The 25,420-nt window shown below is 47.7% G+C and overlaps 1 protein-coding gene across 1 annotated transcript; it reads right to left on the bottom strand.

Annotated features, from left to right (window-relative positions):
• Window positions 1-22,517: 22,517 nt before the first annotated feature.
• LOC147987388 (heavy metal-associated isoprenylated plant protein 39-like) lies at window positions 22,518-23,547 on the bottom strand. The gene is made up of 3 exons (XM_087545286.1): window positions 23,395-23,547; window positions 23,229-23,301; window positions 22,518-23,104 (listed from the first exon to the last, which is right to left on the bottom strand). Exons 1-3 carry the CDS (start codon window positions 23,407-23,409, stop codon window positions 22,782-22,784), a joined length of 411 nt encoding a protein of 136 aa, XP_087401412.1. The 5' UTR covers window positions 23,410-23,547; the 3' UTR covers window positions 22,518-22,781.
• Between the last annotated feature and the right edge of the window lie 1,873 nt (window positions 23,548-25,420).

The following is a 25,420-nucleotide window of genomic DNA, read 5'->3' as shown; positions in this document are numbered from 1 at the left end:
TCAAGGCATGATGCTGAATTCTATTGTATGAGATGATCATGTTTTGTAACCGAGTTATCGGCAACTGGCAGGAGCCATATGGTTGTCGCTTTATTGTATGCAATGCAATCGCGATGTAATGCTTTACTTTATTACTAAACGGTAGTGATAGTCGTGGAAGCATAAGATTGGCGAGACGACAACGATGCTACGATGGAGATCAAGGTGTCGAGCCGGTGACGATGGTGATCATGACGGTGCTTCGGAGATGGAGATCACAAGCACAAGATGATGATGGCCATATCATATCACTTATATTGATTGCATGTGATGTTTATCTTTTTATGCATCTTATCTTGCTTTGATTGACGGTAGCATTATAAGATGATCTCTCACTAAATTATCAAGAAGTGTTCTCCCTGAGTATGCACCGTTGGCAAAGTTCGTCGTGCCCAGACACCACGTGATGATCGGGTGTGATAAGCTCTACGTCCATCTACAACGGGTGCAAGCCAGTTTTGCACACGCAGAATACTCAGGTTAAACTTGACGAGCCTAGCATATGCAGATATGGCCTCGGAACACGGAGACCGAAAGGTCGAGCGTGAATCATATAGTAGATATGATCAACATAAATGATGTTCACCATTGAAAACTACTCCATCTCACGTGATGATCAGTTATGGTTTAGTTGATTTGGATCACGTAATCACTTAGAAGATTAGAGGGATGTCTATCTAAGTGGGAGTTCTTGAGTAATATGATTAACTGAACTTAAATTTATCATGAACTTAGTACCTGATAGTATCTTGCTTGTTTATGTTGATTGTAGATAGATGGCTCGTGCTGTTGTTCCGTTGAATTTTAATGTGTTCCTTGAGAAAGCAAAGTTGAAAGATGATGGTAGCAATTACACGGACTGGGTCCGTAACTTGAGGATTATCCTCATTGCTGCACAGAAGAATTACGTCCTGGAAGCACCGCTGGGTGCCAGGCCTGCTGCTGGAGCAACACCAGATGTTATGAACGTCTGGCAGAGCAAAGCTGATGACTACTCGACAGTTCAGTGTGCCATGCTTTACGGCTTAGAATCAGGACTTCAATGACGTTTTGAACGTCATGGAGCATATGAGATGTTCCGGGAGTTGAAGTTAATATTTCAAGCAAATGCCCGGATTGAGAGATATGAAGTCTGCAATAAGTTCTATAGCTGCAAGATGGAGGAGAATAGTTCTGTCAGTGAGCATATACTCAAAATGTCTGGGTATAATAATCACTTGATTCAATTGGGAGTTAATCTTCCGGATGATTGCGTCATTGACAGAATTCTCCAATCACTGCCACCAAGCTACAAGAGCTTCGTGATGAACTATAATATGCAAGGGATGAACAAGACTATTCCTGAGCTCTTCGCAATGCTGAAAGCTGCGGAGGTAGAAATCAAAAAGGAGCATCAAGTGTTGATGGTTAACAAAACCACTAGTTTCAAGAACAAGGGCAAAGGGAAGAAGAAGGGGAACTTCAAGAAGAACGGCAAGCAAGTTGCTGCTCAGGAGAAGAAACCCAAGTCTGGACCTAAGCCTGAAACTGAGTGCTTCTACTGCAAGCAGACTGGTCACTGGAAGCGGAACTGCCCCAAGTATTTGGCGGATAAGAAGGATGGCAAGGTGAACAAAGGTATATGTGATATACATGTTATTGATGTGTACCTTACTAGAGCTCGCAGTAGCACCTGGGTATTTGATACTGGTTCTGTTGCTAATATTTGCAACTCGAAACAGGGACTACGGAATAAGCGGGCACTGGCAAAGGACGAGGTGATGATGCGCGTGGGAAACGGTTCCAAAGTCGATGTGATCGCGGTCGGCACGCTACCTCTACATCTACCTTCGGGATTAATATTAGACCTAAATAATTGTTATTTGGTGCCAGCGTTGAGCATGAACATTATATCTGGATCTTGTTTAATGCGAGACGGTTATTCATTTAAATCAGAGAATAATGGTTGTTCTATTTATATGAGTAATATCTTTTATGGTCATGCACCCTTGAAGAGTGGTCTATTCTTATTGAATCTCGATAGTAGTAATACACATATTCATAATGTTGAAGCCAAAAGATGCAGAGTTGATAATGAAAGTGCAACTTATTTGTGGCACTGTCGTTTAGGTCATATCGGTATAAAGCGCATGAAGAAACTCCATACTGATGGACTTTTGGAACCACTTGATTATGAATCACTTGGTACTTGCGAACCGTGCCTCATGGGCAAGATGACTAAAACACTGTTCTCCGGTACTATGGAGAGAGCAACAGATTTGTTGGAAATCATACATACCGATGTATGTGGTCCGATGAATATTGAGGCTCGTGGCGGATATCGTTATTTTCTCACCATCACAGATGATTTAAGCAGATATGGGTATATCTACTTAATGAAACATAAATCTGAAACATTTGAAAAGTTCAAAGAATTTCAAAGTGAAGTTGAAAATCATCGTAACAAGAAAATAAAGTTTCTACGATCTGATCGTGGAGGAGAATATTTGAGTTACGAGTTTGGTGTACATTTGAAAAACTGTGGAATAGTTTCGCAGCTCACGCCACCCGGAACACCACAGCGTAATGGTGTGTCCGAACGTCGTAATCGTACTTTACTGGATATGGTGCGATCTATGATGTCTCTTACTGATTTACCGCTATCGTTTTGGGGTTATGCTCTAGAGACAGCCGCATTCACGTTAAATAGGGCACCATCAAAATCCGTTGAGACGACGCCTTATGAACTGTGGTTTGGCAAGAAACCAAAGTTGTCGTTTCTTAAAGTTTGGGGCTGCGATGCTTATGTGAAAAAGCTTCAACCTGATAAGCTCGAACCAAAATCGGATAAATGTGTCTTCATAGGATACCCAAAGGAAACTGTTGGGTACACCTTCTATCACAGATCCGAAGGCAAAACATTCGTTGCCAAGAATGGATCCTTTCTAGAGAAGGAGTTTCTCTCGAAAGAAGTGAGTGGGAGGAAAGTAGAACTTGACGAGGTAACTGTACCTGCTCCCTTACTGGAAACTAGTTCATCACAGAAAACTGTTTCAGTGACACCTACACCAGTTAGTGAGGAAGCCAATGATAATGATCATGAAACTTCATATCAAGATACTACTGAACCTCGTAGATCAACCAGAGTAAGATCCGCACCAGAGTGGTACGGTAATCCTGTTCTGGAAGTCATGATACTAGATCATGATGAACCTACGAACTATGAAGAAGCGATGGTGAGCCCAGATTCCGCAAAGTGGCTTGAAGCCATGAAATCTGAGATGGGATCCATGTATGAGAACAAAGTATGGACTTTGGTTGACTTGCCCGATGATCGGCAAGCAATTGAAAATAAATGGATCTTTAAGAAGAAGACTGACGCTGATGGTAATGTTACTGTCTACAAAGCTCGACTTGTCGCAAAAGGTTTTCGGCAAGTTCAGGGGATTGACTACGATGAGACCTTCTCACTCGTAGCGATGCTTAAGTCGGTCCGAATCATGTTAGCAATTGCCGCATTTTATGATTATGAAATTTGGCAGATGGATGTCAAAACTGCATTCCTGAATGGATTTCTGGAAGAAGAGTTGTATATGATGCAACCGGAAGGTTTTGTCGATCCAAAGGGAGCTAACAAAGTGTGCAAGCTCCAGCGATCCATTTATGGACTGGTGCAAGCCTCTCGGAGTTGGAATAAACGTTTTGATAGTGTGATCAAAGCATTTGGTTTTATACAGACTTTCGGAGAAGCCTGTATTTACAAGAAAGTGAGTGGGAGCTCTGTAGCATTTCTAATATTATATGTGGATGACATATTGCTGATTGGAAATGATATAGAATTTCTGGATAGCATAAAGGGATACTTGGATAAAAGTTTTTCAATGAAAGACCTCGGTGAAGCTGCTTACATATTAGGCATTAAGATCTATAGAGATAGATCAAGACGCTTAATTGGACTTTCACAAAGCACATACCTTGACAAAATTTTGAAGAAGTTCAAAATGGATCAAGCAAAGAAAGGGTTCTTGCCTGTGTTACAAGGTGTGAAGTTGAGTAAGACTCAATGCCCGACCACTGCAGAAGGTAGAGAGAATATGAAAGATGTTCCCTATGCATCAGCCATAGGATCTATCATGTATGCAATGCTGTGTACCAGACCTGATGTGTGCCTTGCCATAAGTTTAGCAGGGAGGTACCATAGTAATCCAGGAGTGGATCACTGGACAGCGGTCAAGAACATCCTGAAATACCTGAAAAGGACTAAGGATATGTTTCTCGTATATGGAGGTGACAAAGAGCTCACCGTAAAAGGTTACGTTGATGCAAGCTTTGACACTGATCCGGACGATTCTAAATCGCAAACCGGATACGTGTTTACATTAAACGGTGGAGCTGTCAGTTGGTGCAGTTCTAAACAAAGCGTCGTAGCGGGATCTACATGTGAAGCGGAGTACATAGCTGCTTCGGAAGCAGCAAACGAAGGAGTCTGGATGAAGGAGTTCATATCCGATCTAGGTGTCATACCTAATGCATCGGGTCCAATGAAAATCTTTTGTGACAATACTGGTGCAATTGCCTTGGCAAAGGAATCCAGATTTCACAAAAGGAGCAAACACATCAAAAGACGCTTCAACTCCATCCGGGATCTAGTCCAGGTGGGAGACATAGAGATTTGCAAGATACATACGGATCTGAATGTTGCAGACCCGTTGACTAAGCCTCTTCCACAAGCAAAACATGATCAGCACCAAAGCTCCATGGGTGTTAGAATCATTACAGTGTAATCTAGATTATTGACTCTAGTGCAAGTGGGAGACTGAAGGAAATATGCCCTAGAGGCAATAATAAAGTTATTATTTATTTCCTTATAATCATGATAAATGTTTATTATTCATGCTAGAATTGTATTAACCGGAAACATAATACATGTGTGAATACATAGACAAACAAAGTGTCACTAGTATGCCTCTACTTGACTAGCTCGTTAATCAAAGATGGTTATGTTTCCTAACCATGAACAATGAGTTGTTATTTGATTAACGAGGTCACATCATTAGTTGAATGATCTGATTGACATGACCCATTCCATTAGCTTAGCACCCGATCGTTTAGTATGTTGCTATTGCTTTCTTCATGACTTATACATGTTCCTATGACTATGAGATTATGCAACTCCCGTTTGCCGGAGGAACACTTTGGGTGCTACCAAACGTCACAATGTAACTGGGTGATTATAAAGGAGCATTACAGGTGTCTCCAAAGGTAGATGTTGGGTTGGCGTATTTCGAGATTAGGATTTGTCACTCCGATTGTCGGAAAGGTATCTCTGGGCCCTCTCGGTAATACACATCACATAAGCCTTGCAAGCATTACAACTAATATGTTAGTTGTGAGATGATGTATTACGGAACGAGTAAAGAGACTTGCCGGTAACGAGATTGAACTAGGTATTGGATACCGACGATCGAATCTCGGGCAAGTAACATACCGATGACAAAGGGAACAACGTATGTTGTTATGCGGTCTGACCGATAAAGATCTTCGTAGAATGTGTAGGAGCCAATATGGGCATCCAGGTCCCGCTATTGGTTATTGACCGGAGACGTGTCTCGGTCATGACTACATTATTCTCGAACCCGTAGGGTCCGCACGCTTAAGGTTACGATGACAGTTACTTCATGAGTTTATGCATTTTGATGTACCGAAGGTTGTTCGGAGTCCCGGATGAGATCACGGACATGACGAGGAGTCTCGAAATGGTCGAGACGTAAAGATTGATATATTGGAAGCCTATGTTTGGACATCGGAAGTGTTCCGGGTGAAATCGGGATTTTACCGGGTTACCGCGAGGTTACCGGAACCCCCCGGGAGCCATATGGGCCTTCATGGGCCTTAGTGGAAAGGAGAAAGGGGCAGCCCAAGGTGGCTGCGCCACTTCCCCCTCCCCTAGTCCTATTAGGACTAGGAGAAGGTGGCCGGCCCCCCTCTCTCTCTTCCCCCCCTTGGGAATCCTAGTTGGAATAGGATTGGGGGGAGTCCTACTCCCGGAAGGAGTAGGACTCCTCCTGTGCCTCTCTCCCTGGCCGGCGCCCCCTTCCCCCTTGGCTCCTTTATATACTGAGGTAGAGGCACCCTAGAACACACAAGTTGATCCACGTGATCTATTCCTTAGCCGTGTGCGGTGCCCCCTGCCACCATATACCTCGATAATACTGTAGCAGAGTTTAGGCGAAGCCCTGCTGCTGTAGTTCATCAAGATCGTCACCACGCCGTCGTGCTGACGGAACTCTTCCCCGACACTTTGCTGGATCGGAGTTCGGGGATCGTCATCGAGCTGAACGTGTGCTCGAACTCGGAGGTGCCGTAGTTTCGGTACTTGATCGGTTGGATCGTGAAGACGTACGACTACTTCCTCTACGTCGTGTCATCGCTTCCGCAGTCGGTCTGCGTTGGGTACGTAGACAACACTCTCCCCCTCGTTGCTATGCATCACATGATCTTGCGTGCGCGTAGGAAAATTTTTGAAATTACTACGAAACCCAACATTGAGTCCATGGATTATACGCACTCTCACCCTTCCACCTTTGCTAGCCTCTCTAGTACTGCGCAACTTTCATCGGTACCATAAACCCACCATATACCTTCCTCAAAACAGCCACCATACCTACCTATTATGGCATTTTCATAGCCATTCCGAGATATATTGCCATGCAACTTTCCACCGTTCCATTATTATGACACGCTTCATCATTGTCATATTGCTAGCATGATCATGTAGTTGACATTGTATTTGTGGCAAAGCCACCATTCATAATTCTTTCATACTTGTCACTCTTGATTCATTGCATATCCCGGTACACCGCCGGAGGCATCCATATAGAGTCATACTTTGTTCTAGTATCGCGTTGTATCATCGAGTTGTAAATAAATAGAAGTGTGATGGTCATGATTCAATAGAGCATTGTCCCAAAAAAGAGAAAGGCCAAAAAAAGGAAGGCCAAAAAAAAGAAAGGCAAAAAAGAAGAGAAAGGCCAAATAAAAAATAATAATAATAAAAGGGACAATGCTACTATCCTTTTACCACACTTGTGCTTCAAAGTAGCACCATGATCTTCATGATAGAGAGTCTCCTATGTTGTCACTTTCATATACTAGTGGGAATTTTTCATTATAGAACTTGGCTTGTATATTCCAATGATGGGCTTCCTCAAAATGCCCTAGGTCTTCATGAGCAAGCAAGTTGGATGCACACCCACTAGTTTCTTTTGTTGAGCTTTCATACACTTACAGCTCTAGTGCATCCGTTGCATGGCAATCCCTACTCACTCACATTGATATCTATTGATGGGCATCTCCATAGCCCGTTGATACGCCTAGTTGATGTGAGACTATATTCTCCTTTTTGTCTTCTCCACAACCACCATTCTATTCCACCTATAGTGCTATGTCCATGGCTCACGCTCATGTATTGCGTGAAGATTGAAAACGTTTGAGAACATCAAAAGTATGAAACAATTGCTTGGCTTGTCATCGGGGTTGTGCATGATTTAAATATTTTGTGTGGTGAAGATGGAGCATAGCCAGACTATATGATTTTGTAGGGATAACTTTCTTTGGCCATGTTATTTTGACAAGACATGATTGCTTAGTTAATATGCTTGAAGTATTATTGTTTCTATGTCAATATGAACTTTTGTCTTGAATCTTATGGATCTGAATATTCTTGCCACAAGTAAGAAGAATTACATTGAAATTGTGCCAACTAGCATTCCACATCAAAAATTATCTTTTTATCATTTACCTACTCGTGGACGAGCAGGAATTAAGCTTGGGGATGCTTGATACGTCTCCAACGTATCTATAATTTTTGATTGCTCCATGCTATATTATCTACTGTTTTAGGCAATAATGGGCTTTATTATCCACTTTTATATTATTTTTGGGACTAACCTATTAACCGGAGGCCCAACCCAGATTTGCTGTTTTATGCCTATTTCAGTGTTTTGAAGAAAAGGAATATCAGACGGAGTCGAAACGGAACGAAATCAACTGGAGAAGTTATTTTTGGAAGGAGACACACCTGATGGACTTGGACCCCACGTCAGAAGATACGGGAGCTGCCCACGAGGGCGGGGGGCATGCCCACCCCCCTAGGGCGCCCCCCTGTCTCGTGGGGCCCTCGTGGCTCCCCTGACGTACCTCCTGCACCCATATATACCTACGTGACCTAAAACTTCCAGAACGCAACATAGATCGGGAGTTCCGCCGTCAGAAGCCTCCGTAGCCACCAAAAACCAATCTAGACCCATTCCGGCACCCTGCTGGAGGGGGCAATCCTTCTCCGGTGGCCATCTTCATCATCCCGGTGCTCTACATGACGAGGAGGGAGTAGTTCTCCCTCAGGGCTGAGGTTATGTACCGGTAGCTATGTGTTTGATCTCTCTCTCTCTCTCATGTTCTTGAGATGATACGATCTTGATGTATCGCGAGCTTTGCTATTATAGTTGGATCTTATGTTTCTCCCCCCCCTCTTCTCTCTTGTAATGAATTGAGTTTCCCCTTTGAAGTATTCTTATCGGATTGAGTCTTCAAAGATTTGAGAACACTTGATGTATGTCTTGCCGTGGATATCTGTGGTGACAATGGGATACCACGTGCCACTTGATGTATGTTAAGGTGACCAACTTGCGGGTTCCGCCCATGAACCTATGCATAGGGGTTGGCACACGTTTTCGTCGTGATTCTCCGGCAGAACTTTGGGGCACTCTTTGAGGTCCTTTGTGTTGGTTGAATAGATGAATCTGAGATTGTGTGACGCATATCGTATAATCATACCCACGGATACTTGAGGTGACATTGGAGTATCTAGGTGACATTAGGGTTTTGGTTGATTTGTGTCTTAAGGTGTTATTCTAGTGTGAACTCTAGGGCTGTTTGTGACACTTATAGGAATAGCCCAACGGATTGATTGGAAAGAATAACTTTGAGGTGGTTTCGTACCCTACCATAATCTCTTCGTTCGTTCTTCGCTATTAGTGACTTTGGAGTGACTCTTTGTTGCATGTTGAGGGATAGTTTTATGATCCAATTATGTTAGTATTGTTGAGGGAACTTACACTAGTGAAAGTATGAACCCTAGGCCTTGTTTCAACACATTGCAATACCGTTTACGCTCACTTTTATCACTTGCTACCTTGCTGTTTTTATTATTTCAGATTACAAAAACTATTATCTACTATCCATATTGCACTTGTATCACCATCTCTTCGCCGAACTAGTGTACCTATACAATTTACCATTGTATTGGGTGTGTTGGGGACACAAGAGACTCTTTGTTATTTGGTTGCAGGGTTGCTTGAGAGACATCATCTTCATCCTACGCCTCCTACGGATTGATAAACCTTAGGTCATCCACTTGAGGGAAATTTGCTACTGTACTACAAACCTCTGCACTTGGAGGCCCAACAACGTCTACAAGAAGAAGGTTGTGTAGTAGACATCAGTGGCAAGCACAAAACAGTCACCCATGAAACCGGAGGAGGCAACTCCAGTCGGAAACAGCAGCGCAAGGCCGAGCCAGCCGCCCCTGGTGGTGAAGCCTTAGCTGTGACTCAAGGAAAGTTCAAAGGGAAGCCCAAGGGGTCGTGGAACCCCAAGAAAGTAAAAGATCAAGATGGAAACGATGTGCTGGATTTGCCATGCCACATCCACACCAAAAAAGATGAAGAGGATAATTTCATTTACCCGAAGCATACCACTCGACAGTGTCGACTCCTAATCCAACAGTTCCGAGAGAAACAGCCCAAGAAAAAGGAGAAGGAAGCAGACAAGGTTGAGGAAGAGGAAGAGGATGATGATGGCTATCCCCACGTGAATTCCACCTTGATGATTTTCGCTGACGTTGAGAGTAAAAGTCGATTGAAAGTCATCAATAGAGAAGTGAACATGGTCGCTCCGGTGACACCCAGTTATTCGAAGTGGTCCCAAACCGCCATTACATTCGACAAGTCCAATCACCCAGCGCACATAGCCACACCTGGGAGGCAAGCGTTGGTGGTCGACCGAGTAGTCGAAGGCACCCGACTGACAAAGGTTCTGATGGATGGTGGAAGTGGCTTGAATATACTGTATGTAGAGACGTTGAAAGGAATGGGCATTCCGATATCCAGACTCAGTGAGAGTAATATGAGTTTCCATGGGGTCATTCCAGGCAAGAAGGATGCATCACTCGGCCAGATTGCTCTCGACGTGGTTTTCGGTGATTCCAAGAATTACCGCAAAGAAAAGTTGACATTTGAAGTTGTGGATTTTCAGAGTGCATATCATGCTATTCTGGGCAGGCCAGCTTATGCACGTTTTATGGCTCGACCATGTTACGTGTACCTCAAATTGAAGATGCCTGGTCCCAAAGGGGTGATCACTATCACTGGTAATCGGAAGAAGGCAGAAGAATGCTTCCATAAGGGTTCAAAGATCGCCGATGCACAGATGGCTGTAGTAGAATTGCAAGAATATCAGAAAAATGCAAATCCGAGTGATTTGTTGCGAGCCAAGAAGCCCGCCACAGATTCAGCATTCCAATCGTCTGGCGAGACAAAGTCGATTAACATTCACCCGACAGATCCCAATGCTGCTCCGACTCACATTTCAACCACACTCGACTCCAAATAGGAAGAAGCGCTCATCCAGTTCCTCCGTGAGAACTGGGACATCTTTGTATGGAAACCTTCTGACATGCCAGGTGTTCCCAGGGGACTGGCTGAGCACCGTTTGTGGGTTGACCCAAAAGTGAAACCAGTCAAAGAGCATCTTCGACGGTCTGCCGTACAGAAGAGGAAGGCAATCGGTGAAGAGGTGGCTCGGCTTTTGGCAGCTGAGTTTATCCGTGAGATTTACCACTCCGAGTGGTTAGCCAATGTTGTCATGGTACCAAAGAAGGACGACTCACTTCGCATGTGCATCGACTTCAAACATATCAATCGGGCCTGCCCGAAAGATCACTTTCCTCTCCCTCGCATCGACCAAATAGTCGACTCGACTGCGGGGTGCGAGCGTTTGTCCTTTTTGGACGCCTACTCCGGGTACCACCAGATCCGTCTGTACGGACCCGACAAGATAAAAACAGCTTTCATCACCCCATTTGGGTGCTTCTGTTATGTCACTATGCCATTCGGTTTGAAGAACGCTGGAGCCACATTCATGCGGATGATTCAGAAGTGCTTGCTCACTCAGATCAGTCGGAATGTGGAAGCATATATGGATGACATTGTGGTCAAGTCACGTAAAGGTTCTGACCTACTGACTGACCTTGCTGAAACCTTTGCCAACCTCAGAAGGTATGATATCAAGCTTAATCCATCAAAGTGCACGTTTGGAGTTCCAGGCGGAAAATTACTCAGTTTTCTCGTTTTCGAATGATGGATCGATGCTAACCCAGAGAAAGTGGGTGCCATACTCCGGATGAAACGCCCTGTGCGTGTGCACGATGTCCAGAAGCTTACTGGTTCTTTGGCCGCCCTAAGTCGATTCATTTCTTGCCTCGGTGAAAAGGCACTGCCTCTTTACCGACTGATGAAGAAATCAGATAAGTTCAAGTGGACTCCTGAAGCTGATGCAACATTTGCAGAGCTAGAAGCCCTGCTTTCAACCCAGCCGGTGCTTGCTGCCCCAATCAGCAAAGAGCCTTTACTGCTTTATATAGCAGCCACTGGACAAGTCGTCAGTACAGTACTTACGGTCGAGCGGGAAGAAGAGGGAAAAGCCTATAAAGTTCAGCGCCCAGTTTATTATATTTCTGAAGTTCTGACCCTGTCAAAGCAGAGATATCCGCACTATCAGAAGCTTGTTTATGGGATTTACATGACCACGAAGAAGGTTGCACACTATTTCTCTGATCACTCTGTTACAGTCGTTAGCGACACTCCGTTGTCAGAGATTCTACACAACAGAGATGCAACTGGTCGAGTGGAAAAATGGGCGATTGAACTCCTTCCTTTAGATATCAAGTTCGAGGCAAAGAAAGCTATTAAGTCCCAAGCAATAGTAGATTTCCTCGCCAAGTGGATTGAACAACAACTGCCGACTCAAGTTCAGTCGGAGCACTGGACCATGTTCTTTGATGGATCCAAAATGCTGAATGGTTCCGGTGCTGGGGTGGTTCTGGTATCCCCCCGAGGAGACAAGCTCAGATATGTCCTCCAGATTGACTTTGATTCCTCCAATAATGAAGCTAAATATGAAGCACTCCTGTATGGGTTGCGTATGGCCATCTCACTCGGCGTCCATCGCCTCATGGTCTACGGCGACTCAGATTTGGTAGTCAATCAAGTGATGAAGGAGTGGGACGTCAGAAGCCCAGCCATGACTGGTTACTGCAACGCGGTGAGGAATTTGGAAAAGAAGTTTGAGAGGTTAGAGCTCCATCACATACCCCGACTGAAAAATCCAGCAGCCTATGACTTGGCAAAGATAGGTTCCAAGAGAGAAGCCATTCCTAGCAATGTGTTTTTGGAGCATATTTTCACACCGACCGTTCAAGAAGATCCTTTTACTGAAGAGCCCTCGCAGCCTAAGAGCGCCACAGATCCGACTGAAGTCGAGGTCCCAGCAGTGGTCGACCTAATCATGGAGGTTCTGGTCATCACACCCGACTGGACAGTGCTGTACATTGCGTACATCCTCAGAAAAGAACTCCCAGAAGGCGAAGAAGAGGCTCGGCAGATCATCCGTCGATCCAAGGCCTTTACTGTGATAAGAGGACAATTGTTCAGGGAAAGCGTGACTGGAGTTGGTCAGAGATGCATAACGCCAGAAGAAGGTCGAATGATCCTCAACGACATCCACTCGGGGACCTATGGCCACCATGCGTCCTCTCGGGCCATCGTGGCTAAAGCATACCGAGCCGGATTCTATTGGCCGCGAGCAAATGAAATGGCGAAAGATATAGTCGACAGATGTGAAGGCTGCCAGTTTTACTCGGACATGTCTCACAAGCCAGCGTCAGCCCTGAAGACCATTCCTATCGTCTGGCCCTTTGCTGTTTGGGGTTTGGATATGGTTGGACCACTGAGAACTGGTAGGAGCGGCTTCACTCATGTGCTCGTGGCAGTCAACAAGTTTACCAAATGGATCAAAGCTAAACCTATCAAGAGTCTTGAAGCCAGCACCGCTGTCAGTTTTATCAGAGAATTGACATTCAGATATGGAGTTCCACACATCATCATCACGGACAACGAGTCGAACTTCGATTCTGACGAGTTTAGAGTTTTCTGCGCTTCTCAAGGCACACGAGTCGACTATGCTTCAGTCGCTCACCCGCAGTCGAACGGACAAGCAGAAAGAGCTAATGGCCTGGTTCTCAAAGGATTAAAACCCCAACTGATGCGTGACCTCAAACACGCAGCAGGCGCTTGGGTCGATGAACTTCCGTCAGTTCTATGGGGTTTGAGGACAACTCCCAATCGGTTGACTGGACGAACTCCTTTCTTGTTGGTCTATGGAGCCGAAGCTGTTCTGCCGAGTGACCTGCTCCACAATGCTCCCCAACTCGAGATTTTCTCTGAAGTAGAAGCAGAGCAGGCCCGGCAGGATTCAGTCGATCTCTTAGAGGAGGAAAGAGAGATGGCCTTGATCCGGTTGACCATTTATCAGCAAGACTTGTGTCGATTCCACGCCAGGAACATGAGGGGCCGAACCTTTCAAGAGGGGGACCTGGTTCTTCGAGTGGATCAACAGAAACCACACAAGCTCGCCCCGTCTTGGGAAGGCCCCTTCATCATCACCAAAGTTCTCCATAATGGAGCATACCATCTTTACAGTGTTGAGCATTAGAAAGACGAGCCACGAGCTTGGAGTGCGGAGCTACTCCGCCCCTTTTATACTTCAGCACTCATTCAACTAAAATGTAATAAGAAGTACCTTTGTAATTTGTTCGTTAAAGACAAGAACTTTTCAGTCTTCTCGCATGATTGCTGTTGCTTTTATTTACCTCTGAAATCCCCCAGTGGGTGGGCTTAGCCGCGAATCCGTTCCTCCTAAGTTCGAAAGAAAATCCTACCGAGTGATGGGTAAGCCTCTCACTCGGGAGGCTTAGCCGCGAATCTGTTTCGCCTAAGTTTGCAAAATCCTACCGAGTGGAGAGCAATCCTCCCACTCGGGGGCTTAGCTGCAATCTAGTACTCGCCTAAGTTCTCCCACTCGAAGGCTTAGTTGCAGTCCAGTACTCGCCTAAGTTTGTAAAATCCTACCGAGTGGAGAGCAATCCTCCCACTCAGGGGCTTAACTGCAGTCTAGTACTCGCCTAAGTTCTCCCACTCAGAGGCTTAGCTGCAGTCCAGTACTCACCTAAGTTTGTAAAATCCTACCGAGTGAAGAGCAATCCTCCCACTCGGGGGCTTAGCTGCAGTCTAGTACTCGCCTAAGTTCTCCCACTCGTAGGCTTAGCTGCAGTCTAGTACTCGCCTAAGTTTGTAAAATCCTACCGAGTGGAGAGCAATCCTCCCACTCAGGGGCTTAGCTGCAGTCTAATACCTGCCTAAGTTCTCCCACTCGGACGCTTAGCTGCAGTCCAGTACTCGCCTAAGTTTGTAAAATCCTACCGAGTGAAGAGCAATCCTACCACTCGGGGGCTTAGCTGCAGTCTAGTACTCGCCTAAGTTCTCTCACTCGGAGGCTTAGCTGCAGTCCAGTACTCACCTAAGTTTGTAAAATCCTACCGAGTGGAGAGCAATCCTCCCACTCGTGGGCTTAGCTGCAGTCTAGTACTCGCCTAAGTTCTCCCACTCGAAGGCTTAGCTGCAGTCCAGTACTCGCCTAAGTTTGTAAAATCCTATCGAGCAGAGAGCAATCCTCCCACTCAGAGGCTTAGCTGCAGTCCAGCACTTGCCTAAGTTTAAAAAATCCTACCGAGTGGAGAGCAACCCTCCCACTCAGAGGCTTCGCTGCAGTCTATTACTCGCCTAAGTTCAGAGCTACGCCACAAGTACAACATGTGCTCCATCCCTATCCGCAAGGACGACGAGGTGCAGGTCGACTGCAACCTTCTCCTTCGAAACTATGCCACAAGTACAATGCGCGGTCCATCCCTATCCGCAAGGACGACGAAGCGCAGGTCGACTGGAGTCGCCACCTCAGAGCTGCATCTCCAGCGCAAAGACTATTCCGAGCTGAGAACAAAGTCCTCTTGAAGGCAAAACGCAAGCATATTCGGAAATAAACCAAATTCGGATAAATCCTAAAGTTCCAAGCAGCAAACCAAAAGTATTCGAGCATCAAGCCCGAAGGAGTTTAACAGTTACAGCAACCACTCGGCATTCCGAGGCAAATTTAAAGCAGATTCAAATCTCATAAGTTTGTTTACTCGGCAGGAGGAGGGCTGGCAGGCTCGACGAATTCGTCCAGGTCGATCCCATCCGCGATCCGAGTAGCAGCAGCAATGAAAGTCTCCATGAAGGACTAGAAGTCATGCCTTTTGGTGTTAGCGACCTTGATCGCCGCCAGCTTGTCTTCAGGAGCTTCCTTGCAGTGGACTCGCACCAAGGACAGCGCCACGCCAGCACCACACCGGACGGAGGACTTCTTCCATTCTTGCACTCGGTCAGGGATCTCGTTGAGTCGAGCCATCAGGGATTCCAGGTCATTTTGAAGCGTCACCCTTGGCCAGAGCAATGAGTCGACTCGTGAGACTGCCTCCTTCAACCGCGCGAGGTAGCTTGTGACGCTGGCGACACGAGACTCCAGTCGGAGCACGTTCATTGCAGTTTCTTCGCAAACTGGAGAAGCGATAGGGTCTAGACCCGTCTCGACCTTTCCAGTTTCCTCATCAAAGTCTTGGCAGAATTCTGCAGCAAAAAATTAGTGAGTCGACCGGACAGGATCCGTTCGCAAGCATCAACACAGTCGGTTTAAAAGAAATACCTTCCAACATAAGATAAAGCTTCTTGGCAAGAGTTCTCAGATAAGCCTCCGTGTCATTCCTCTTGTGGACCGTAGACTCCAGCTTCTCATTCAGGGTAATTTTGTCCTTCTTCAGACGACTCACCTCTCGGTTAGACTCGTTGAGACAGGACTTCAGCTTGGTCACCTCCCCTTCCAGTGCTTCGACTGAAGCCAGCTTCTGGTCTGTAAGGGCAGTTTTATCTTGGGCTTCCTTCTGTGCAGCGGCGAGGTCCGAGTCCTTCTTCTCCAGAGCCAACTTCATTTTCTCTGCAAAAGAAGTAATCACATCAGACAAGAGCTCGAAGAAATGTTTTTAAAAGGCAGTCGACAGGCAGTTACCTTCCATACCAGCAGCTTCGTCTTGAGCTTTCTTCAGATTCTGCTAGGCCAACTCCAAGTCGAGGTTGAGTTGCCTCTGCTTCTCCTCAAGTTCAGCAAACTTGGAAATGAGAGTACAAGACTTCTGCAGAAGGCAAAAGACGTGTTAATCGACAAGATCAAAGGTTGTTCACTTCTGAGTGGATAAAACTTAAAGAAGTTCGCTTAGACCCCAGCCGACTGCACACAGTCGACTGCGGTCCTGGGGGCTACACCCAGCGGGTGCACTTGGCGTGCCCCCGCTGATTAAGACCCAATTCGACCGGTCCGCCCGGGTCAAGTCAAAAAAAATTCAGACCCCAGTCGACCGCCAGCAGTCGACTGCGGTCTCGGGGACTACACACAGCGGGTGCACTTAGCGTGCCCCCACCAGTTCAGATCTCATTCGACCGGTCCCCCTGGGTCGAGTGGAAGAAAAGAAAGGAAGGAAGAACTCAGACCCCAGTCGATTGCCAGCAGTTGACTGCGATCTCGGGGACTACACCCAGTGGGTGCACTTAGCGTGCCCCCACCGGTTCAGATCCTACTCGCCCAGACCGAGTGGAAGAACGCAACTACCAAAGACAACAAAACACCCAGTGGGTGCACTGATTCGACGCAAACAACAGGAGATTATATATATAGAAGAAAAAATTTCGGGTAGCATATCCTTATAGAACAAGGTCATTTGAAAGTTTACTTACCTGGACATTGGCCCGGAGAGCAGCGCTGGCGTCGTAAGCGGCCTGGCTATTCTCGTGCACCGTCTTCATCCGCTCCATCATCACGTTAGCCTGACGGATGGCTTCCGCAGCCGCATCCGACTGGTTTTCCGGGACAGGGTAGCTGGTGAAGAAGAGGGCAGACGACCCAGGTGCAGCAGCTTGGACCTCCGAGGCATGAGATGGGACGACTGAAGGACTCAGCGGTACAGTCGACGGTGCGGGGCGCTCACTCGACAAGGGTACATCGAAGGTTACAGAGGCCCCGCCCGCGTCTTCAGATTGATGGACGGTTGGTGTTGTCGTTGGTCCTTGCTGAGACACCTTACCAGCCGCCGCCTTTTTATTCTTCCTGGGCCTATGAGCCACATCTTCATCGTCATCTGGGAGATCGATGACGTTGGGTGGAGCTGCGGAGAAGATCAGTCGACCCCAAAGTGAACCTCTAGAATTCAATCGACCGAGTAGTCAAGAGCAAGTTCATAAGAGTTTTTACCTGGGTTGGAGGTGACCGCATCTTCCATCTCCTTGTCTCGGTACTGGTAAGAAGAGGTTCCTGATGTAGCAGCACTGCAAAGGCCCGCACCCAGTCGGTTACGTTCTGTTGCTCAAGTCGACGAAAAGAACAAGTCAGATGATTACCCGGAGATGGTAGGGACGGTCACTGTGATCCTGGGAAAGCCTTTGGCAGTTTGGAGGAGGTGGCTTTCGGTGCTTTTGGCGCTGGAGGCGGCACAACCTTGGGCTGCTTCGAGGCCTTCTCAATCGGCGCTGGAGAAGACGTCCGGGGGCGCTTCGAAGACTGCCCAGTCGGCATGGTCGCCAGGTCCGGGGTGCTCGCCGGGTCGTGTGCGTGCTTGGATCTCTTCTCTCTGTGAGGAGATGAGTTGACCTCTTCGTCATCAGTCGAGTCGTCGCTCTCCTCGTCCTCCTCGGCATTCGAGTGCCACTCGCCGCTCTCGCCCCCGCTCGCTCCTTCCTCGAAGTCTTGCCCCTACACTCCATTGGGCATCGAGTACATGTCGACGAGGGCCTGAAAGGATAACGATCGAAAGAAATTCAATCGACCATCAGCAAGGTGTCACACAAAGAATCAAGAATATACTCGACAAAGCAGAGTCATACATGTTCCGGACGGCGCGAGTGGTCAAATGGAATCACCCTCCTAGACCCTCGGGGATTGTCTTTGTTGCTGGTGATTCCCTTCCGCCACTTCTCCAAGGTGTCTTCACTGACGTCCTCCGGGTGGATCCGAGTGGAGTCCTCGAGCCCCGAGTACATCCACATCGGATGGTCACGGGCCTGAAGCGGTTGGATGCGTCGACTGAGAAAGACCTCCAGCAGATCCATCCCAGTCACCCCGTCACGGACAAGTTGGACGACCCGCTCGACCAACACCTTGACCTGCGCCTTCTCTTCTGGGACCACCTTCAAGGAGGAGGGCTTCTCCACTCAAGCTAGGGAAAAGGGAGGAAGTCCAGTCGACTGGCCCGGAGTCGGTTGGTCCTTACAGTAAAACCAAGTCGACTGCCAGCCCCGGACCGAGTCGGGAAGGATCATCGCTGGGAAGGTGCTCTTGTTTCTCATTTGGATCCCCAAACCACCGCACATCTGAATCACATGCGTCCTCTCATCACTCGGATTGGCCTTTTTGACCGACTGGGAGCGGCAGGTGAAGATGTGTTTGAAGTGACCCCAGTGCGGTCGACAGCCCAAGAAATTTTCACACATTGACACGAAGGCAGCCAGATAAACTATGGTGTTTAGAGTGAAGTGGTGAAGTTGAGCCCCGAAGAAGTTCAGAAAGCCACGAAAGAAAGGATGGGGAGGCAGAGAAAACCCGCGATCGACGTGGGTGGCGAGGAGAACGCACTCACCCTCCCGCGGCTGCGGCTCGGTCTCGTTCCCCGGGAGCCGCGCCGATTTGTGGGGGATCAGTCCCCCCTCCACCAGGTAGTCGAGGTCGTCCTGGCTGATCGTCGAGCGGATCCAATCGCCCTGGATCTAGCCCGGCGGCAGGCCGGATCTTGACGAGGATCTGCCCCGACTGGTCCTCTTGCCCTTCGCCTTTGCGATCGCCTTCTTCGCGCGCTCCAGCGCCACCGTCTTCTCTTTTCCCATGGCGGCAGATCGAGTTTGAGCGAGGTTTCGACGCAGAGAGCGGAAGCGTGCGCGGCGGAGAGGTCTGAGGAAGAAGAAAGAGAATGGGAGCGTGCGGTGCGAAGACCCGGTCCGGTACCTCTTATAAGGTCATTCCCCGAGTGACTGACTGGTCGGCCTAGACGATCTAAACAAATCCCGCAACAGTCGCGCGCGCAATATGTGGCGAAAAAGGTGGCGCAGAGATCGAGGCGACCTGCCTAATCCGTTCCGATTACCACAGCCTCGCCCGTCCGGCGCGCTTCCCAAAATTCGAATCCCGCGAAATCCGCGGAGAGCAAAGCAGCTTGTCAGACTGAAAACGTCCTCCGCATTATCATTCGGAATTCTACCGTGAAAATTCACTCGACAAAAACCAAGAATGGACCAAGGCGACCGAAAAAGAAGTTGACGTTGTCTCCTCAGTTCATGGCTCCAGAACAAGTTATACTCACAACACGAAGAATGAGTCGGAAGTGTTCTCAACTCCTTCCCCACTCAAACCCTGATCCATTCGGGGGCTAATGACGAAGCTATGTACCTAGGGTAAGGTCATGGATCTGTCCAAGATACCCTCCCCAAGGACATCTCTAAAAGAACCAGAAGCAGTCGAAGAGAAATCATCATCCACTCGACCATAAAGCCATGTTCCACTCGACGTTCTTGAGGACACTCGACCATGCGAACAACCACTCGACCATGCGAACAACCACTCGACTACCAGAAGATGGAGAACCTCTCACTCTGCAACGGTCGGGATTAAGTCATAGCTTTAATTAATAATTATTTATAGCACTTTACTTCAGACATTACTAGTAACGCTCCTCCTTTATGAGCATTGAACCCTGTGTAACAGAGGGGAGCTGGGGTCCTGACGCACTCTATATAAGCCACCCCTCCTCTGGGACAAGGGTTCGCACCCCCTGTAACTCACACGCATATATCCAGTCGACCGCCTCCGGGCTCCGAGACGTAGGGCTGTTACTTCCTTCGAGAAGGGCCTGAACTCGTAAAACTCGCATGTACAACTCCTCCATAACTAGGATCTTGCCTCTACATTCCTACCCCTCATTCTACTGTCAGACTTAGAACCACGACACTGACCACTGATGAACTCGAAGAACTCGGCCTCAACGACCATGTAACAAATGTATCTTTGTTATTCCTAAACCGGCTCCTGTCATTGTTATAGGAAAACAAACTAATATTTCTATGCAGAAATATAATTGAATCTACATATCAATATGATATTCCTTGTTTGATCAGATTTCTACACATCTACAGTTATACTATGTCTTGCCAAAGAGAAACATTATTTGTTGGTTGTTGAGAACTACTCCCTCACTTATTTTGGGACGGAGGGAGTACATAAACTGTAAATATGTGTGGTTTGTGGTCTTTCCTCTACTAATATGGCAACAAATAATTCGGTTTCACTTTGGGCATCACCAAAAATATTTGATAACCTGATACATCTAGTTGATGCAAGTAGCCCTGTTCTTTGAACTTGTGGTAGCTCATTCTCTTAGTGTGCCTACTGGCACTAGATGGCCTTTTTTCTTACTTTTTTTATGTTTTTTTTAGGCATGACTATGTTATTGTTACTCTAGCCGTATTAAATGCTTGAAAATCTGGAACTGGCTGTACGAATGTTTGCGTTATTTATAAATTGAGACAAAATCCTATTACGAGAGATTCTGTGACTCTGCTTGTCAAGTCTCAACTTTATTCTCTACGAAACGGAATATTGATATATTAGTTCACTATAAAATTAGATTTGTGTGAGTATTATATTTGTATTTTTTTACTTCAATACTAATGTGGATTTGTGTTTTGCAAGTTTGATGCTACTCCTTCTGTCTCATAATGTAAGACGTTTTTTGACACAACAATAGTGTTAAAAAACGTCTTACATTATGAGACGGGGGAAGTATATTATATATTGTACCCGAACATCTGATTTTTGATTTGCATGTTAGACACTCAGGCTTAAGTTGCCCAGGCTTCAAAAAAGTCCTGACTTCGCCACTAGATATGCATCCGGTGATTTCGGGAGAAGGGCCGGAGATCGATCGGGGAGGCATGGCGTGCGTCGCCAGCTCGAGCGCAGCGAAGACGGCCGGTAGCCCGAAAGAGCAGCACAAGGCGATGACGGAGAGAGAGGAACAGAAGGCGGTGCGGCGGGCGGCATGGCAGACATTCCGCGAGGCAGCATATGCAAGCTGCGAGCGGTACATGGCCATGGAGGAAGACGTGGTGGAGGAGTACCGGCGGGCGGGCAAGCTTCACGCCTACGATCCGGACAAGGAGGTGCAGAAGCGCCTTGCCAGGGTCGCCAAATCCTACCCGTATCCATGGCCCAAGAAGATAGCCCTAGGATCGGACTTTATTCGTTCCTCAGGTAAGAGAAGAAAGATTACTACACTTCCTCCGTTCTAAATTAACCACTAGCTTTGATGTTTTTTCTGCTTCATCATTACATTGGATTATTTTCTTGGCGTGGAACGAAAACATTCCAATGATAGCGAGGTATCTCCGCGGCTCTAGTTTCTCAGACCAGATTAGTAAAAAACTTCAGTCTTCGGTTGACGATCTGAGTGTATCACAAAGTCAAGCAATGTTTTTTTTAATAAACATCAAAAAGACAAGCAAATAGGTTAACAAAATGCGCACGGCTGTGCGGTCGTCGGCAGAAAGCAAAAGATGTTGGACCGATATTACTGAAAGCGCCATTTGGTTAGAGCCGCGATTACGACCTGCGGTTAACATTTTAACAATGTGAATTTCGTGGGATGTGCAGTTAACAATGCATTAGGTCGTGATCATGTGCTAGGACTCGTGAATGAGGTGTCTATGGGGCTTACTCGCTGTCGAAGAAAACATGAATGAGTGATTAGAAGCAGTCCAAAATCTTGGAAACCTTTTCGCTTTGTGGTTGAGATCACTGACAGGCTGACTGAAAGTAACTGTCAGGTGGAGCAGAGCCGGAGAGCTTAAGAGTTCAGAGTTTCTATTCGTAAGTGTGAAGGTTCAGGAGAGACCAATCTAGCAACTCTCCTGAATTTCCCATCTCTTCGTCTTCAATTTATTTATTTCACTACTTTGTTATTTCCTCCATTCCACAATGTAGTGCTTCCTCTATCCTCGTGCTTCAACTTTGACCGTAAATTTAACTATCAAGACCGATTGCGGCGGGAGCAAAAATTATATCAGTGAATTCGTATTCGAAAGAAGTTTTCAATTATATATTTTTTTCTCCCGCCGCAGTTGGTCTCGTTGGTTAAATTTATGGTTAAAGTTGGACCTCGGGAAGCGCGGACGCACTATATTTTGGAATGGAGGGAGTATCACACTGGAGAGCAGAGCACTCAGTGAACTTTCACTCAAAATCCAACTCCAGCAGTTCTATCTAGTACTAGTAATTCTACACACTGTAATAAACTCCAGCAGTTCTATCTAGTACGAGCACAGCAGCTGCATCACCGGCCTTATGTATGGCACATTGGCGCACGCCGTCGATCGCCGTAGCTGGCATGAGCGACCGGCAGGCAGCAGAGCACACGGCCAGCTACAAACTGCACAAGGGAGCGAATGGGCTGCGCCCGGCGATCAGCAGATGACGCAGGAGCTGGGGTCCTCCTCGGCGCTGTGGTTGTGGTAGTACGGGTGCGGGTGGTACTGCGGCGGCGGCGGCGGCGGCGGGTACCACGGCATGTACACCGGGACCGCGTCCTTCTTCTCGCCCTCCTTCTTGGTATCGGCTTCCTTCTTGGCGCCGCCGTCCTTCTTCTCCTCCTTGGCCGGGCCGACGGAGAGCATCTGCGCCGTGGGGAAGAGCTTGCTGCGCAGCCTTCCGACGAGGTCGACGGGGTCGACGGTGCCCACCACCGTCATCTTCTGGTCCTTCATGTCCACGGCGATCTGGTCGATGCCTGAGGCAAGCGGCAGTTGTTGTCATCGGAAATGTCAAACTGAAACATGATGAAGATCCTGGCAATCCCCTCCGTCCGTGACTAGGACGGACCTGGAGAAGAAGGAGAAGCAGGGGATTCTTACCGTGGAGAGTGGAGACGACCTTGAGCGCCTTCTGCTTCTGCCTGTCGTCGTGTAGGTCCAGCTTCAGCACAACCTGAATTCCGCAGCCGCCAGACAAGAAAACACGATCAGCAAACTGGACCACAGAAACCAAGAGCTTCGATCAACTATACTGTAAGCAACGGACCTTCTTTTCCGCCATGGATCAAACCCGGCCGGGACCTACGGTCTACGGACGTTGGCCGGCGAGCACGATGGGAAAGGGAGGAAGAAAGCGCGGTGTGATCTCAGAGATAGGGGAGTGACTCAGGGCACTGGGCAGGCGGGTGGATTTATAGGCCGTGGCACGGCGGGGCACGCAGGTACGCACGTGACCAACCTCGCGGCGAAGCTTCCGGAGAGTCGCCCGCGTGACAGAGAATCCCGGCGCTTAACCGCGGCCGGAAGAGACCGAGCCGGACCTCGTTGTCTCGGTCGCTTCTTCTGTGGTTGCCTTGCGACTGGACCCGGGCACGTCCACTGGTGGGGAGCGGAGCCGTGTCCCGTGTGCATGCGCGTGGAGACCCGGCGAGGGATGCGGGGCGCGGTCACCGCGTCAACGGCGTGGCCTGTGGCTATGGCCTGCCGGAGTGTTGGTACGCGTCCACGTCGGGCCCTGGTGACATGATTGCGAGCATATGGACTGACTGACTGACTGACCTTAATTGGGAGCTAAGCTAAGCCGAAGTGAATCTGAGAGTGGCTGTGCTGTCGCTGGTTTCGTCCCTTGTCCCGTCTGCCTGACTGCAGATGCAAATCACCATTATTATGACAAACAGCGACGGCACTCGAGCCGCCAACCATGGCCAGGAAACAAGATGAGAGAAGACGATTTCAGGTCCTCGGTCACCGCCACTGTTCCTTGAATACTACTCCCTCCGTTTCAAAATAGATGACTCAATTTTATACTAACTTTATACTAAAATTAGCACAAAATTGAGTCATCTATTTTGAAATGGAGGGAGTACATCCTGCCTTCAACTAAAATACTATGCTGAATACCCCAAATCTGGTACGTAGATGCTTCACGGTGCAGAGGGACAGAGAGGAGCAGCAGAGTTCACCGGCATCAGAAGAGAACAATCAGGAGCCGGAGTACACTCGTACTGTAGCAACCAAGAATAGATTGCGTACGACGGGCCCCCGCTTTAGCAACCGACCGTGACTCGAGGGTCAAGGCAACAAGAGGATCGATCAACGCACAAGTAAAAAGTGGCCATGGGTTTGCGATCAGTCCTGCACGGCCGCACCGCCACCACCACCATCTTCGGAAGGATTCAACACTGCATCTGCATGCCCGGTCTTCTTCTATTCTACAGCTTTTGGAATAATCGAAAGAGAATTAGCGGCGATGATGCGGCAGCATCGGTCCGTACGAGTACAAAGCACGAGTCCACGTATACACTGTCTGATGGCTACAAGTAGTGCCTGGCGGTGGCGGAGCTGCATGAGTCCAAGTCCAAGATCGACATTGGTCCATTGGCCAGCTCTGAAAGTCTGAATTCCCATACGCAGTCAATCTCTCTCTGCATCTGCGATGACAATCTAGTCCGTTTAGATAGATTATTACATAATAATACCTTACCTCCTCCGTTGGAAGATGAAAGTAAACACGCAAAAGGAGAGGCCAATCGCCCTCTGCAGATTTTGCAGGCCCCGGCACGTACCAGGATCGAAACTAAGGCTCTAAACCACTGCGTAGTGGTGGAGATGGATTGCGACCTGCCCAGTCATGGTCAGATCGGATGTTAGGACCCGTGAACGAATTCGTATCAACTTTTGGTTTTTTAATATGTGCAGATATACGATCAACCTCCAAGCCACCTAGCCGGCTAGCTATACGATCAACAAGCGTACTCCCTCCATTTGAGGGACAAGCATTTTCGGACAAAGGAAATACTAACAGAAGTTGAGATACAATTTTAAAAGGGTCGGCTGTATTATTGCCAGGATCAATTATTTGCCTGCACAAATCTGAACTCCTAAGCCGCAAACGGAGCAGCACACATCGCTCTCGCCGGCCTGACGTCGAAAACTTGACATCATGGTCTCCTAGCTACCTGGCTTAGCTCACCAAATATACATCAGGTCTTATATATCTTCGAGGGATCCATGACAGAATCTCATATCTTCTGTATCTTCAAGGGATCCGTGACAGAATGGGCAGCCCGCAC

This window comes from Triticum urartu, chromosome 2A (genome assembly GCF_056163025.1).
Source record: "Triticum urartu cultivar PI428250 chromosome 2A, HENAU_Tu73, whole genome shotgun sequence".
NCBI classification, from domain to species: Eukaryota; Viridiplantae; Streptophyta; class Magnoliopsida; order Poales; family Poaceae; genus Triticum; species Triticum urartu.
Note: the sequence above shows the minus strand (reverse complement) of the source record. Positions and strands in the feature narration are given on the sequence as shown.

Excerpts from the sequence above, each read along its gene's own strand:
- LOC147987388 (XM_087545286.1), bottom strand. Across the intron at positions 23,105-23,228 it reads GGTCGTCTCCACTCTCCACG|GCATCGACCAGATCGCCGTG; the intron begins GTAAGAATCCCC and ends CGCTTGCCTCAG.